A 15,668-nucleotide genomic window follows, 5' to 3' on the forward strand; every position below is an offset into this window, starting at 1 on the left:
TTATAAGACCTGTAGATTGACTTATTTTTGTTAAGGACTCATGAAGACTTTCTTCCCAGGCGGCACAGTGGTAAAGAATCTGCCTGCCAGTGCAAGAGACTCAAGAGTCATGGGTTTGATCCCTGGGTTGGGAAGGTCCCCTGGAGAAGGAAATGGCAACCAGCTCCAGTATTCCTGCCTGGAAAATTCCATGGACAGAGGAGCCAAGCGGGCTACGTGAGCACACATGCATGGCAGGGCATGAAGACTTAAAGAAAGGATAGACCCATGTTACCAGCACTTAACTCCAGGCAGACTATGAAAATCAGAAAGCCTCTAAGGCAGTACTTAAAGGGATGCTTATTTTTTGTATCCACAAAGCAAACTGTGCTGATAATCAGATCCAGGACTGAGCTGGAAGGTCACAGAGCTACACAGAAGACTGAATATACTGTCTTGACAAGTCTTCTATGCTAAAGGCAGGGCCCTAGAAGGGGAAAAAGCAGAATCCTGACACTTCCAACAGTAGCATTTAGGTGAACAAGCCTGAGAAATTGTCAAAATGTCTTGTGAAGTCTGTGTTGGTACAAGTAGCTTCCTCTGCTTTGCTTAAGAATAGCCTCCCTTTTCTGGAGACCTTACAGTAAACCTGTATGAAGTACCAGACACAGAAACAAAGATCTGTAAGACCTGGTTAATATTTATTTACCTGAAGGAACGGAGGAGTGAATCCTCAAAGTGCCAGACCAGGGAAGGCAAAGAAGGACAGCAGAAAACTCACTGAGGTTGAAAACCATCTGGACGTGGAAGGACGTTTCATGACGTGGCAGGACACATGAGCTAAGTAATATATTGCTAGGATGGCTCCTTAGACCTTGGATAGGGTGAAGACGTACAGGAAATGAAGCACAGACTCTAGAAGTGCCTTGACTGCCTTGAGGAAGGTGTCCGAAGGCTCAGAGAGGTTAGAATGTAAGAAAAATTTATAATATTATACCTAAGAACACACCATCTGACCATGTTCTCTGTAAGAGCCTGGTGGGTGCACCCATCTCCAAGGCAGTAAGAAAGTCGGTGATGAGGGTACCATTGACATCTCCAAGAAGCCCAGTGGCAGTTATCCATTACAGGTGACAGAGAAGAGATGCTGCTATGGGACTGGGTTCCTTAACATTATTTGGATTGATAGGAATCCAAAACAGTGGAGGCCAGATGGTAGCACTTAACCTACAGAAGGAAAGTGGACATAATTGTGATAATGGGCTGCAAGGCCAGAATGACAACCAGAATATTTTCATCCACAGAGCTCAGTAATAATGACTAATAGACCCTGCTGCTGCTGCTGCTGCTAAGTCGCTGCAGTCGTGTCTGACTCTGTGCAACCCCACAGACGGCAGCCCACCAGGCTCCGCTGTCCCTGGGATTCTCCAGGCAAGAACACTGGAGTGGGTTGCCATTTCCTTCTCCAATGCATGAAAGTGAAAAGTGAAAGTGAAGTCGCTAAGTCGTGTCCGACTCTTAGCGACCCCATGGACTGCAGCCTACCAGGTTCCTCCATCCATGGGATTTTCCAGGCAAGAGTACTGGAGTGGGTTGCCATTGCCTTCTCTGTAATAGACCATAGTGAGTCTCAAAGCAAGTTAAATGAACATCCACTAGGGTGTTACTTGATCTGTATGTGTAGTCACAAAAAAAGTCAACAGCTGGTTAACATTTCCTACTGTTGGGGATCTTCCCAGCCCAGGAATGGAACCTGTGTCTCCTGCATTGGCAGGCAGATTCTCTACTGCTGAGCTGCCAAGGAAGCCCATATACTTACTGAGAATTATTTTAATTTTATTTTAACCCAGGATAAACTAGATGACTTCTCAAAGTTCTTTAAAGGTTAAAGTTATTAGTCAAGAACTAGAGTCATCATTTATCATAATCAGGATTTTTCTTTTTTTTCCAACCTGGGCTCCATAGACTATGCTGAGAAAGTCCTGAACTCTCTAATATTTATGCAAAATTGTGTGTATGTATGTTTGGAAATCTGTAGTTCCCACTGTCTTCTCATAATTGACTAATCTAATGGCAAGTATCCCAAAAGTTGAATTTGAGATCAATCTCAGGGGATGAAATTAGGAAAAAAGTCTTGCAATGAATGAGGTAACCAATCGTAGAAAGAACCCAAACTCACCACTAAGGGGTGGAGGTGTCAGGGAACTCTCAGGTTCAGAAATCTGAGAATAGTCTCCAGAACAGCAGTTCCCAATCTTTTTGGTGCCAGGGTCCAGTTTCGTGGAAGACAATTTTTGTACCGACCAGGGTCAGGGGGATGATTCAAACACATGACATTTATTGTGCCCTTTAACTTCTATTATTACATCAGCTCCACCTCAGATCATCAGGCATTAGATTAGAGACTGGGGACCCCTGCTCTAGTACCTAATTATATTAGTGGATTAAAAGCTGAGTGAGGATGGAGGAAAACTTTCAGCTGTGGGGGATTTTTGAAATGTCCAGATGGTCAGTTAAAACTGCACTACAGATTTTCTCCCTTAATACCTGTTTAAAAAAAAAAAAAAGGTCTAGAAAATTCACCAATTTAGCAATCAAAAAATGAAAGTGACATATCCTAAAGTTAAAAAGAAAGAAATAAAAAAAAGACAGGGACACAAAGGAGCATAATACTCTAAAACAAAGCAGAGAAGAATGAGTGAGGTTACTTCTTAACTGTGCCCTTTCATCCACCTACCTAACTCAAGCTACACTGATAAAGACAGCAAATATCTGAGATTCACACTAATTGGCAGAGAAACCAACCTAGTTTGGTTTCGTGTTTCATTTTGTGACTGTTGTACATTACTAGAAATAGCTGCAAGAAAGTCTGGTGAGGTAGAGAAAGTGAACCATGGAGCTGAGGTTTACAGTGAAAGTGAAAGTTCTGGGACTTTAAGATGGGGGGACAATCTGAAGTCTCAGGGCATTTCCTTATGGGAAAGAGATCAGAGATATGAGCTAGAATAAACTTTCAGCAAAGATAACATAACCCAGGTTTTCTCATGCAGGCTGTATCTGCCTCAACAGGGCTTTTGTCTCCACCACCATTTCCTCAAGGAAAGGAAAAGTAAACAGAAGAAGAAATACTCTGTCCTCAAACAGAAACTAAGAGTAGAAATGAAACTGGACTCAGATATGTAGGGAAGAACGTAAACACGACAGAAACAGGATTCAAACCCAGGTGGTCTGACTAGCCTGGGAAATCTGGATAGAAGAACGTTTCCTAAGCAGTATAAATCAGCTGAACCAACTTTAGTTGGTTCTTAGGTATAAATAAGTCAATGAGAGAGGAGCCCCTGGTTGCTGATCTAATATCTTGCAAGCGTGCATGCATGTGTACTAAGTTTCTTCAGTTGTGTCTGACTCTTTAGTGACCGTATGGACTGGAGCCCGCCAGGCTCCTCTGTCCATGGGATTCTCCAGGCAAGAATACTGGAGTGGGTTGCCATGCCCTCCTCCAGGGCATCTTTGCTACCCAGGGATCAAACCTGCCTCTCCTGCAGCTCCTGCACTGCAGGCAGGTTCTTTACCGCTGAGCCACCCTGGCAGCCTGATCTGATACCGTAGGGGACGTAAACTAATCAGGATACATCTGTGCAGTGATGGGACAGGAGCTTGGGGAAGAGGTCAGGGGCAGCACTGCCATGGACCATTATGAAAGCAGCCCGGTCACAGTCTAGGCCTGTAAGTTACCACGCATCCAGACTGTCCTAGTGAAAGTCCTCGTGTGTGTGTGTGTGTGTGTGTGTGTGTGTGTTAGTTGTTCAGTTGCGTCCGATGTTTTGGGACCCCATGGACTGTAGCTCACCAGGCTCCTCTGTCCATGGAATTCCCCAGGCAAGAATACTGGAGTGGGTTGTCATTTCCTTCTCCAAGGGATCTCCCAGATCCAGGGATCAAACTCACATCTCCTGTGTTGCAGGCAGATTCTTTACCATCTGAGCCACCAGGGAAGCCCTCATGTAAGTTTTCTCTTTTAATATCCTCCTGAACAGGAAACCTGGCAGAGGTCCAGCATAGTGAATGAGAGCACTGAGCTAACTGGGACCTGGGACTCTCGATCAGACTGCTTGCATTTGTACCTGGACAAAAGTCTCGAGCAGCAGAATACAGAGAAACCATAAGGGACTAAAATTAACTACGCGTGCAGCTAGGGCAATTGTCAAAAATAAGACACAAACAGGCCATAAACCAACTGCCATTTTGGTGGTGTGGGGAGCAGAGTATTTCGTATCACCCTTACACACAGTACCACCAAGGGGGTGAGCAGACCACCTAAATCCCCTGTCCCCCAGCCCATCCCACCAATCAGCCCAACACTTATTCCATTTAAGAAACCAGCCTGACCTCCTGGGAGAGCAAGCAAGGGCACTTGTTACTTGAATTCACTTCCTCCTGATGTGGGTCCCAATAAAGCTTTGCCTGAAGCCTGGCCTCTTATCAATTTCTATTGATTAAAGGGTCCAAGGACTCTGGTCAGTAACCGCACCTCATCCCCAAGTTAAACACATGTCAAATTCCACATACTCCCTTTAGTTCTCTAATTCGATCTTATCTACACTAATGGGACAAGAGGAAAACTGAATTGTTGTGGCAAGAATTATTTCTGTCCATGTTAAAATGTGTCTGAAAGCAGTTTGGAGCACCAAAAGCAGAACCCTAATTCTGTTTAACTCTGCATAATAAGTGTAGGAATCAGAACCAAAATTCTTGGTTTGGGCCAGGACCAAAACAATGAAAATCAGCTCAGACCAAAATGAGAAAAAGCAACTGTGCAGGGAGAACAGACACTGATAAAACCAGCCACAAAGTTAACAGAGATCCTATTTTTACCCCCAACCATGCAGCGTCTGTAAAATGCCATATTCACCCGGCTCCGAGAGATACTTTTCTCTTGCCAATGATGCCCAGACATACTTTGCTTTTTTCTTTTATTACTAGACTACCCAATTACTGAGCCGCCCTCTCCCACTGACAGCATCCAATCCCGGGTTACCCCTCTTTCCCAAATCCCGCCTCAGAAACAGCGTCCAATCCAGAACCGATCCCGCTCACCCAGACCCTACAGACCTCCTCTGGCGGGAACCTAAACCTCACAGAAGATGCTTTCTCCTACCTTTCTGAGCGGTATCCAAGCTTCCTCTGGAGTGCCCTCCCTCCTGATTACAAATAAATCTGATACTGTCGGATTGCAGGCTTCTTCCTGATTTGGCTTTAACACAAAACAGGTTAGTATCAGGATCCCTACGAAATAATGCTTCTTGCTATATCGTTCTCTGAGCAGTTTAGATTTTCGATTTTTAATAGCTAATAAATACTTTTCTATAACAGTGCCATCAGCACATTTCTAAAACCCAATCCCCGCTACCCACCATGGAGCCCTAATATCCGTTTAAAAATGCCTTTAGTCATTTTCTCTGGTTCGCATTTCAGCGAATTCAGTTTAAATAACTTCAGTTCTGAATTCCTGGATTACATTAAAATGTAGCAGATGGGGACGTGCGGGTTTTGAGGGCGTTCATTTTAAATGTGGTTATTCGTGATTCAAGACCGGTGACGGCAGTTTGGGATCATTTTAAAAAGGCTTCTTCAGGAAGAAATCCCAAGCTTTATCCGTGTTTTCCGGGGTGTCCCCCCCGGAAGCACCCCTGCGGGACGATCTTTTTGAGGGCGGAGGAAGGGGTGCGTCTTTCTTTTTCCAGGAGCGATGCACATCTGGATTCAAGCCTGAGCGTCCCAAAGCTAGTACCTGGAGCGGGGTGATGGCTGCACCCCAGGTCGCTGAGGACGGGTCCCGGGGGTCTCGGATCGGGACAGCGGGATTTGCTGGCGTGGGCTATCCCGACTGCCAGGGCCCCCGAGTCCCGGCTGCGCGGCTCCGGAGCCCTGCCCTCGTGGCTGCGCCGCCTCAAGATTTCCCACGTGAAGGACCGGGTTACCGGCTTGCGGGGCGGCCGAATCCCCCTGGGAGCCAGAGGCTCACAGCTGCAGGAGGCCAGGGCCCGCCCCCGCGCGGCGGCGCCCACGCCCAGAGCCTCAGGCCCGCCGGCCCCGGCGCAGTGCAGCAGAGCGCGCTCTCGCGCGGGCCGGCCCGACACGCGCGCACGCGCGCAGGGACCCGCGCGCTCCTAGGGGGCGGGGGCAGAGGGGGCGGCACGGGGGGAAAGGGAGGAGGAGGCGGCGACCGCGTCGCCTCCGGCGGGGCTCGCGCTCGCCCTCGCGCTCGCCCTCCGCCTCGCCCGAGCCCCGCGAGGGTGAAACGCTTTCTCCCGGCATGCAGCGGGAGGAGGGATTTAACACCAAGATGGCGGACGGCCCGGATGAGTACGAGAGCGAAGCGGGCTGCGTGCCCCTTCTCCATCCAGAGGTGAGGAACGGCTCCGAGCGCAGTCCTCGGCCCACGGTCCCCCCGGCCCTTCGCCCCCGGACGCGCGGCTGGGCCGTGGCCTGCGTGTGTGGGGTAGTGGAGCGTGCCGAAGTTGGGGAGGGCGGGCAGGCAGATCCAGGCCCGAGCGGGCTGTGAGCGGATAACGGAGGAGGAGATAGCGGGGCGGGCCCGGCCGGGGCGTGCTCTGGGACGCCGTCCCTGGCTGTGCCTGGAGGGCAGAGGTGGAGGTGTTGACGGGTCTCCTCTGTCGCTGCGCTGCTTGCCGGTCCGGTGGAGACGGGGGCCTGGTACTGGTTTGGAACCGCAGCTTGAGCTCCCTAGTTCTGCTCAAGCTTCCCCGCGGGGGTGGGGAGAGAAGGAAGCGCGTTTGGTTTTGATTTCTTCAGTTTCCCTTCACCAGAGTGAACGACCGTGTCTATTCTTCCCATTTGGCTCTCTGGAGGTGTGTAGAGTACAAACACAGTTTCTTGGCCAAAGTGATGTCCTTCCTGTTATGCCATAGGCAGCACCTCGGGGCACCTTGTTTTGGATGTCCGTATTTTAGCGTTTATCCTTAAACGATTAAAAAGAGAGGTCGAAACTTTTGGGAATGGACCCACGCTCACAGTAGCTTGTCAAAGTATCTTGTTTTTTCGGGGAGCAGGAGCCAGAAGAGGATAGTGCAACACGTTTTCCCATCACATGAGTATCTTCCCTGTAAGTAAACAGTGCTCCGCTCCAGGATAAGTAGCATTCTGTACGTGTTTATGTCTTAGTTTATAACTGAGGTAGTGCTCATTCAGGCCTGGAAGCGATTCTTGATGCATTCCGGTTTTAAATGATCCACAGTGATGTGCGGAGGGCAGCGGCAAAGCTTCCTGAAAAACTCGTATAGTTTTTATGAGCTTAAGGGATGAAGACAATCTCTGTGTTGTGGTAGGCTGAACAAACATGGAAGCCTCTAACTGGTTATCATGCATTAGAATGATTCTGTTTATTTCTGCAGTTGAGATTATACCCTGTTTATTGTTTGTTGTTTAGCGGTTAAGTCCGGTACAAACTTTTTTGCAACCCCTTGTACTGTAGACCTCCAGGCTCCTCTGATCATGGGATTCTTCAGGCAAGAATACTGGAGTGGGTTGCCATTCCGTTCTCCAGGGGATCTTCCCCTACCCAGAGATCCGACCCACCTCTCCTGCATTGGCAGGTGGATTCTTTATCACTGAGCCAGGAGGGAAGCCCATAGCATGCTTATATTACTTAGTAAAATATAAATACAAGCACTTACCCATGTTATATACTAATACTCATCACCTTCTCATTTGTCACTTTGACTTAATCAAAAACAGTGGGACAGTTCCTTAGGCATATACCTGGGCCACTCAGTGAAAAGGCTATTCTGTTCTAACAAACAGAGATGTACAATAAAACTAAACGTTCTTTTTTTACCAAATGGTAAAAAAAAATTCTCAGAATTGGCATTGGAGACATCTCTCTTTTAGTTCACGCTTCCGGCCCTAAAATTATATCAAGAAATAGACAAAGTTTTCAGAAGATGCGCTGAAAATGTTGCTAAGGAATATTTCTCATCACCTATTCCTGTGAAAGTATTTTTAAATACATAAATACTGATTCTGTGTGTTTTAACATAACTCTTCTCTCTTCATAAACTTTTGCTTTGTGAAGTAGTTCATTGTTTGGTACTTTAGGAATAATTTCAACAGGCGACAAATCCAGAGATTGCTTGGTGTAATGGAATGGCCTGTAGGCTTGAAATTCAGAGACCAGGCTTCAGGTTACCATTTAATTGACTCTTAACTAGAACATCAACTTCCTCATCAGTGAAAGTTGAAATACATGACAGTTACCATTCCTTTTTACTTGGCAAACACGGGGTTCGCTTAGTTTAGGTATTTTGAGTCTCAAGCTCATAACTCTTAATACCAGAGCTATGGTCCTTCTGCATTTTTCCTGTGGTTAGTTTTGCATTCACACCTGGTATGCGAAGAGCCGACACATTGGAAAAGATGCTGATGCTGGGAAAGATTGAAGGCAAAAGAAGAAGGGGGCAACAGAGGATGAGGTGGTTGAATGGCATCACCCACTCAACGGACATGAGTCTGAGCAAACTCCGGGAGATAGTGAAGGACAGGGAAGCTTGGCATGCTGCAGTTCATGGGGTTATAAAGAGTTGGATGTGACTTAAGGACTAAGCAATAGACCTGGGATATTTCTGCGTGTGTTCTTGGGCAAGCTACTTCTCTAAGTTTTAGGTTCATGATTTTTAATAATGGGATGAAGTAATAATTTTAATAAGCTATAATAAGGATTAAGTGAGAGTGTGTCCTTTTTTGTTGGTAAAGTAAGCAGTGTCTTCATTCTTCCTTGGAAAGAAACTGAGCAAACCTTTATTTGCTTTGGTGAGAAATAGGATAATAGTACCTTTAGCTTGCCTAACACAGACTTTTGGCTAGACAAACTTGGGTTCCAATTCTGGATTTGTAGTAATGAGCCAAGTGACCTGAGACAGGTTCTTAACCTCTTAAAGCCTCAGTTTGTTCATCAGAAAATGGAAATGCTGCCTAGTTCATTTGGCCTTAAGGGATCAGGCTTTGTTGAGCTTTGTTGAGCTTTAAGAACTGGCACATTGTAGGTGCTCAGCTAATGTTTCTCCTTTTTCCAACCAGAAGGAGAGTGGTGTTATATATTTATTTGATTTTGATAAATCGTTTAGAAACTTGTTTGGGTTTTAATTTAATGGAATAGGATCTTGCAGGAACAAGTTTATTTTACTTTTTATGTTCAAATTTAGCACTGTGTCACAAAAATTGTTTCTCACTATTTGTTGAATAGATCATTTGTGAGGTAAAGACAGTATTCCTTAAATCTGTTAATATGCAGACTGCTCACTGTTAAAACCTTTCTTAGGGGATTATGTAAGTAGATGAACAATGAACCCTCCTTTTTAGAAGTATTTGCTGTGAGAGAACCTTACTTTTCAGTTAATTAAATAATCCATTCATTTAGTAAGTCATTTAATTATTTGTTTATCTTGAGGCTTCGGGATATTCGTGATAAAGTCAATGTGAAACAGTATAGGATACTGGTTAAAAGCCAAGACTAGTGACAAATGGAAAATCTAGATTCTGCCTCTTACTGTTGTCATGGTCAAATTACATTTTATGCTTTTATGAAATTAGGTTCATAGTACCTACCGCTTAGAGTCCTTGTGAGTGAGAAGTAGAATGATGTTTATAAAGCAGTCATCGCAGATCTAGGCACGTAGACTGCCAACCAAATCTAAAGGGCCTTGGGCCTGGACGTAAAGTGAGTACTGATGCTGTTGACTTTTGTTTTCTGATGAGATAGACTTTTATTTTAATGGAAAAAATTAGAGGCTATTTGGAAAAAGATAAACTGATTATCAGGGGATTAGGGTGCTAATCCCAGCTCTTCTACTTTAGGCTAGTAGACATTTAAATTATATTTTGTTTCTTTGCTTTTAAGATAAAGAGGCTAGACTAGATCCTGTCTTCAGATTTCGTCAAACTTTAATGTTCTGATGTATGTTGTGATTTTTCAAGGTTGATAGGCTTGATCATCTCTCTGCGAGATGCATAGCACTGTGCTAGCTTTTATGGGTGAAAATGTAATGAATAGCTTCTGCTGTCCAGAAGTTAATAACCTAGTTGGGAAGATAGCCGAAACCAACTAACTGCTGAAAGAGGAAGTGTAGCCAGTTAGTAAGTTTGGATTCCCGTTATCTAAACTGGTTAACTTAAGCGGAGAGATGGATACCATACGTTGGTCTGTAGATCCAGCTGACTTGCTGTCTGTCACCAGCCTTCCATTTCACTTGCTAATACGTCCTCAGTAAGCCATCCCTGCTCTCTCATATGATGAGGCCATGATACTCCCTTCAGGCAGAGCATTATCATAAGGGCTCTCTGTTTCAGCAAGAGCTGACTTAGAGCTTTGAACTCGATTGCCTAGATTACGTAGAACTTTCATCTCTTGATTGCTTCCTTTTGTTTTCTTTCTCAATTTCAAAACTTCTGTTACTGCCTTTTCTCTAGTGTCTCGTTGTTTTTAATGCTGAATTTTCTTGCTTCACATTACATTTGTGTATATTCATGTCTCATTTTTTCTTTGTTTAGAGTATTAAACTGAAGTACTGAAAATTGGTTTTCTTTTTCTAATGGGTTACTGGCACATTCTTTCCCTTCAAAACAGGTCTTTCTGTCAGTCTTTAGGATCTGATCCCTTTTTTTATTCAGCAAAAATTCAGCTATAGGCCATATACTTGTAATTTAGATTTAAAAATACTATACCTTAAGCATAGTAACCACTGAGTCAATATACATAAAATGAAAATGCAACTGATCGGTGACCTCATAAACTGTGGCAAAGCCAAAATTGAAAATTACTGATCTGTAGAACAAAAAAATTGCAGTTGATTGTGAGAAGTGCCATCTTACTGTTTTGATCACTGTTTTTATTTAATTTGTGAGACTTATCCCAAAAATTTTTATTAAGAGTGGACTGACTGTTCAGTAGGTAAGTATAGGAGTGTATAGGTTGCAAGTGCTTCAGTTCAAATCCTAGTTTTCCACTTGCTACCCATGTGACTCTGGGCAAGTTCCAGAGTACTGTGTTCCAGTTTCCCAGACTAAAATGGGGACATAATAGCTGCTGTGAAGATTAAATGAGAAAACGTATATAAAGTTCTATGTCTGGCACTTGGTAACACAATGCATGTTAGCTGTTAATGTTGTGATAAGTTAGTAAAGATAAAGAAAATTGGTTGTCTGGGGTTTGAAGAGAGGATGGGCAGGCAGCTTTTTATTATAAACGTTTCTTTGCACTATTTAATTTTCTTAAGGGCTTCCCATTCTCTCATAGTTCAGTTGGTAAAGAATCTGCCTGCAATACAGGGGTCCCGGGTTTGCCTTGAGTTGGGAAGATCCCCTGGAGAAGGAAATAGCAACCCATTCCAATATTCTTGCCTGGAGAATCCCATGGACAGAGGAGCCTGACAGGCTGCAGTCCATGGGCTCAAAAAGAGTTGGACATGACTTAGCAACTAAACCAACACCAAGGGCTTCCCAGGTGGCTCAATAGTAAAGAATCCACCTTCCAAGCAGGAGACATGGGCTTCAATCCCTGGGTTGGGAAGATCCCCTGTAAAAGGAAATGGCAGCCCACTCCAGTATTCTTGGTGGGAAATCCCATGGACAGAGGAGTGTGGTGGGCTATAGTCCATGGGGTCACAAAAGAGCTGGACATGACTTAGTGACAAAACAACAACAATTTTCTTAAAGATGTGTGCTTTGATCTAAGAGGGTTTATTGAAAAGCTAAGTATGGTCTTCATGCTTTGATAGACCACAGAGTAAGTCATTATAAAATAACAAAAGATCAATTGGCGGCCTTCAGGCCCCTCTGGATAGATGAAGGTGCACCTGTGAGTGTGTATTTTGTTAAAATTTTAAATGCATTGTGGACCTCCTTTCCTCTAGAGAGTATCTTGAAGGGTGTCTTAGGGTTGGTTAGTCAGTTAAGGTGTCTTGATGTAGACTTTAACAGATGTAGTCTTTAACAGAACTCCCAACAGGCACGTAATCCTTAAAGATGTTATTTCAATATCAAGGTTATGTGAAATTCTCTTTCAAAGCATCATCTATTTCTAATATTATTTTATAATTAGATTCTGTTACAGATAGATAATTTAAGAATAAAATATCCAATAGTTTAAACTGTGGAATTTAAAAAATTGATTGAAGACAGTATTGTATTTACAAAATTTGCACGTAAAATTCTCACCCAGTGCAATAATTATACATTTGTAGGATGATATCTTCTGTTAAATTCTCCTTAAAATAGAGCTGCTGCTGCTAAGTCGCTTTAGTCGTGTCCGAGTCTGTGCGACCCCACAGACGGCAGCCCACCAGGCTCCCCCGTCCCTGGAATTCTCCAGGCAAGAACACTGGAGTGGGTTGCCATTTCCTTCTCCAATGCATGAAAGTGAAAAGTGAAAGTGAAGTCGCTCAGTTGTGTCCGACTCTTAGCGACCCCATGGACTGCAGCCCTCCAGGCTCCTCCGTCCATAGGATTTTCCAGACAAGAGTACTGGAGTGGGGTGATATTGCCTTCTCCTAAAATAGAGCTATAGGCAGCTAATTTGAAAGTAGAGTGAAACTTGAACTTTCTGTGAGATATTATGAAAAACTTAATTTCCTGAATTATAGAGGGTTAACAAAATATTTTTTGTTTTTGTCTCAGTTGTTGATTTGCCAAATGAATTACTTTGACTTTTTAGGGTTAATACATATTAAATATGATAGAATCTTTCTTTGATAAATCAGAATATTATAGTGTCTTAGGCCCGTTTTTCTGATTATCGACAATTATTATCGAGGAGATGGAAACAGTAGGGCTGAGTATACCTGAAGGGTTTTTTTGTATATATATCAGATAACTTATGTTTTTTTCTCAGTTGTTTTATACTAGGAACAGTCAACTGAGAAATATTAACTAATGTTTGAGAAGTTACTGTACCCTCGTTCAGGTTTTTAGAACAACTTTCTAATTATGAATATCTATTAATTTATGAAAGATTTAATGAAGGATGAACAAAATCAGTGACCAGAACTATTCTCATTCTTGTTAAAATAAATGAATGGATGAATGAATGATTGAATGAACAAACCGTTCTGTGACTGAAGAAGTTGCTTGTCGTGTTAGTTAGAATCCTTGGACTGCAAATGTCACCAGCCTTTTAAAAATCTCCTTGGGCAAAAAACGGAATTTCCTCGTTCACATAGCCCACACTTGGGATGCCAGCAGTGCAGCTGAGCTCAAGGATAACTGGAACCTGAGCCGAGAATGACACCAAGACAGTCTTCTCTCTCATCTCATCCCTGCCTTTCAGCTTCATTTTCTCCTTATGCAGAGTAGGTTCTGTATTCTCTGCAGTGGGGACATGGATGCCAGCATTATATCTAAAATCTCAGCTAACCATTAGAGAGGGACTGCATGTCTTCCTCATTCCACACTGGAAAGTGGAATCAGGTCATCCTGATTTAGTTTATGTGCCCACTCCTATGACCATGGGAGAGAGCGTAAACTTGGCCAAGGTTTCTTGCTTGGAATCAGGGGAGGAACAGTTTCCATAAAGAAGGAATGCTCCAGGGAAACTTTCTGTGCTCTGTACTCTTAATGTGAAGAACTGTTTATTTGCTTTGTTCCAGTCTTCTAGTTTTTTACGTACTTTGGGACTCTGTAATTACACTGCACTCATTGTTAACAGTAAATGTTCTAGTTGAGCTACTGAATAGCATTCTGCATGAATAATCCAGACTACGGTTGGGAAACATTCTCTGTAAAGGCCAGATAGAAAGTATTTTCAAGTTTGTGGACTATGTAGTCTCTGGAGCAGCGACTCAGCTCAGTGGTGATTGTATGGAAGCAGTTGTAGGCAATATGGGATTGAATGACTGTGCTGTGTTTCAATAAAACTTTATATATAAACTTAGGTGCTGGGCCAGATTTGAATTATAGGCTCTATTTGCCAGCCCTAGATCTAGATAATGTGTAAGAACTCCAAGACATTTATGTTAAAATATATATTTCAGTGCATTAAATCCCATTCACTGCTGGTATGCAGTAACTTCATCTCCCATCAGCCTGGGAGATGGGTTGGGTAACATAAGAATGTGTGTGTCTGTGTGTGTGTGTCTCTGTGTGTGTGTGTATTAGAACCTTAGGGAGGACTTTGTTAGAATACACATGCTTCCATATACACTTTTCAAAGTTTCTAATTTAGTATTTGGGTTTGTGGTACGTATGTTTTGAAAAACTTTCAGAGGTGATACTATAAACAGTCCTATACTTTATCCTCCCCTCTCTGACACACACTTGATATGTGGGGAAAGTTTTATTACTTGTTTTTCTTTTTTTGTGCAAGAAGGAAGAAGGATGCTAACTTGAGATTTAAGGTATAAGGCATTGTATTGTGTGCTTTTCATGTTATTTCCTCAGTCTTCTGATAATCACAAGTGTAATTGCTAACAGTTATCAAATTATAACTATGAGCTAGCCACTGCCCTAAGCAGTTTTGCATATATGTTCATTCATTTAATTCCCACACCTTTTTAAATACATCTTTTACAAAGGAGAGGATTGATGCATAGAGAGGGTACTTGCTGGTAAGTAGCAGAACTGAATTTGAATTCAGGGCTTCCCTGGTGGCTCAGAGGTTAAAGTGTCTGCCTGCAATGTGGGAGGCCTGAGTTCTATCCCTGGGTCGGGAAGATCCCCTGGAGAAGGAAATGGCAACTCACTCCAGTATTCTTGCCTGGAGAATCCCATGGACGGAGGAGCCTGGTGGGCTACAGTCCATGGGGTCACAAAGAGTTGGACAGGACTGAGCAACTTCACTTTCACTTTTCACTTTCACTTTCAAGCTGCTTAAATCCAGTTGCCCCTTTAGTTTTGTGCAGCAGCCTGTGATAGTGATGATACAGAATTGATTGAATAGCTGGCTGTGATGGCAAATGTCCTCGATATTATAAAAAATATTTTTAATAGATTGATTTTTAGAATAGTTTGAGGTTCGCAGCAACATTGAGCAGAAAGTACAGAGAATTCCCATATACCAGGTGTCAACAACTTGCACTGGAGGTGGCATGCTTGTTAGCCATGGAACATGCATTGACCCTTCGTTATCATCCAGTCTGTACTTTACTTCCGGTTCTCTTCTGGGTTTTAATACGGGTTTTGACAAATGAATAATGACCTGTATCTACTATTACAGTATCACACAGAATAGTTCCATTGCCCTGAAAATGCTCTGTATTCTGTCTCCTCATCCCTCTCTCTCTGCTAACTCTGGCAACCTCTGATCTTTTTGCTGTCTCCATAGTTATCCCTTTATCATAATGTCATGTACAGTTGACCCTTGAACACATGGGCTTGAACTGTGTGAGTCTACTTCCGCATGGATTTTTTTTTCAGTATTAAATATTACAGTACCATGTGCATCTTGTGTGTGAATCACAAGCTGGAATCAAGATCTCTGGGAGAAATATCAACCTCAGATATGCAGATAATGCTACCCTAATGGCAAAAAGCAAAGAGGGATTAAAGAGCTTCTTGATGAAGGTGGAAGAGAAGAGTGAAAAAGCTGGCTTAAAACTCAACATTCACAGACTTAAGATCATGGCATCGGGTGCCTTCACTTCATGGCAAATACATGGGGAAACAGTGGTAGATATTATTTT

At 43.3% G+C, this 15,668-nt stretch overlaps 2 protein-coding genes across 3 annotated transcripts in view; one reads left to right on the forward strand and one right to left on the reverse strand.

Annotated features, from left to right (window-relative positions):
- Positions 1-6,297, reverse strand: part of LOC132345377 (uncharacterized) — a 164,751-nt gene extending 158,454 nt beyond the window's left edge. Inside the window, exons 1-3 of the mRNA XM_059887244.1 lie at positions 6,256-6,297; positions 5,771-6,149; positions 5,138-5,233 (exon numbers count right to left, since the gene is read on the reverse strand). Of these exons, the coding sequence (XP_059743227.1) occupies positions 5,138-5,233; positions 5,771-6,149; positions 6,256-6,297 (517 nt within the window). The remainder of the gene's footprint in view (positions 1-5,137; positions 5,234-5,770; positions 6,150-6,255) is intronic.
- Positions 6,188-15,668, forward strand: part of ZDHHC17 (zinc finger DHHC-type palmitoyltransferase 17) — a 100,478-nt gene continuing 90,997 nt past the window's right edge. The window contains exon 1 of one of the 2 annotated variants that reach the window (XM_010804732.4): positions 6,188-6,388. In XM_010804732.4, coding sequence (XP_010803034.1) covers positions 6,296-6,388 — 93 coding nt within the window. In that variant the 5' untranslated portion in view covers positions 6,188-6,295. The remainder of the gene's footprint in view (positions 6,389-15,668) is intronic. The other variant, NM_001206069.1, reaches the window with a different exon arrangement.

This window comes from Bos taurus, chromosome 5 (genome assembly GCF_002263795.3).
Source record: "Bos taurus isolate L1 Dominette 01449 registration number 42190680 breed Hereford chromosome 5, ARS-UCD2.0, whole genome shotgun sequence".
Classification (NCBI taxonomy): Eukaryota; Metazoa; Chordata; class Mammalia; order Artiodactyla; family Bovidae; genus Bos; species Bos taurus.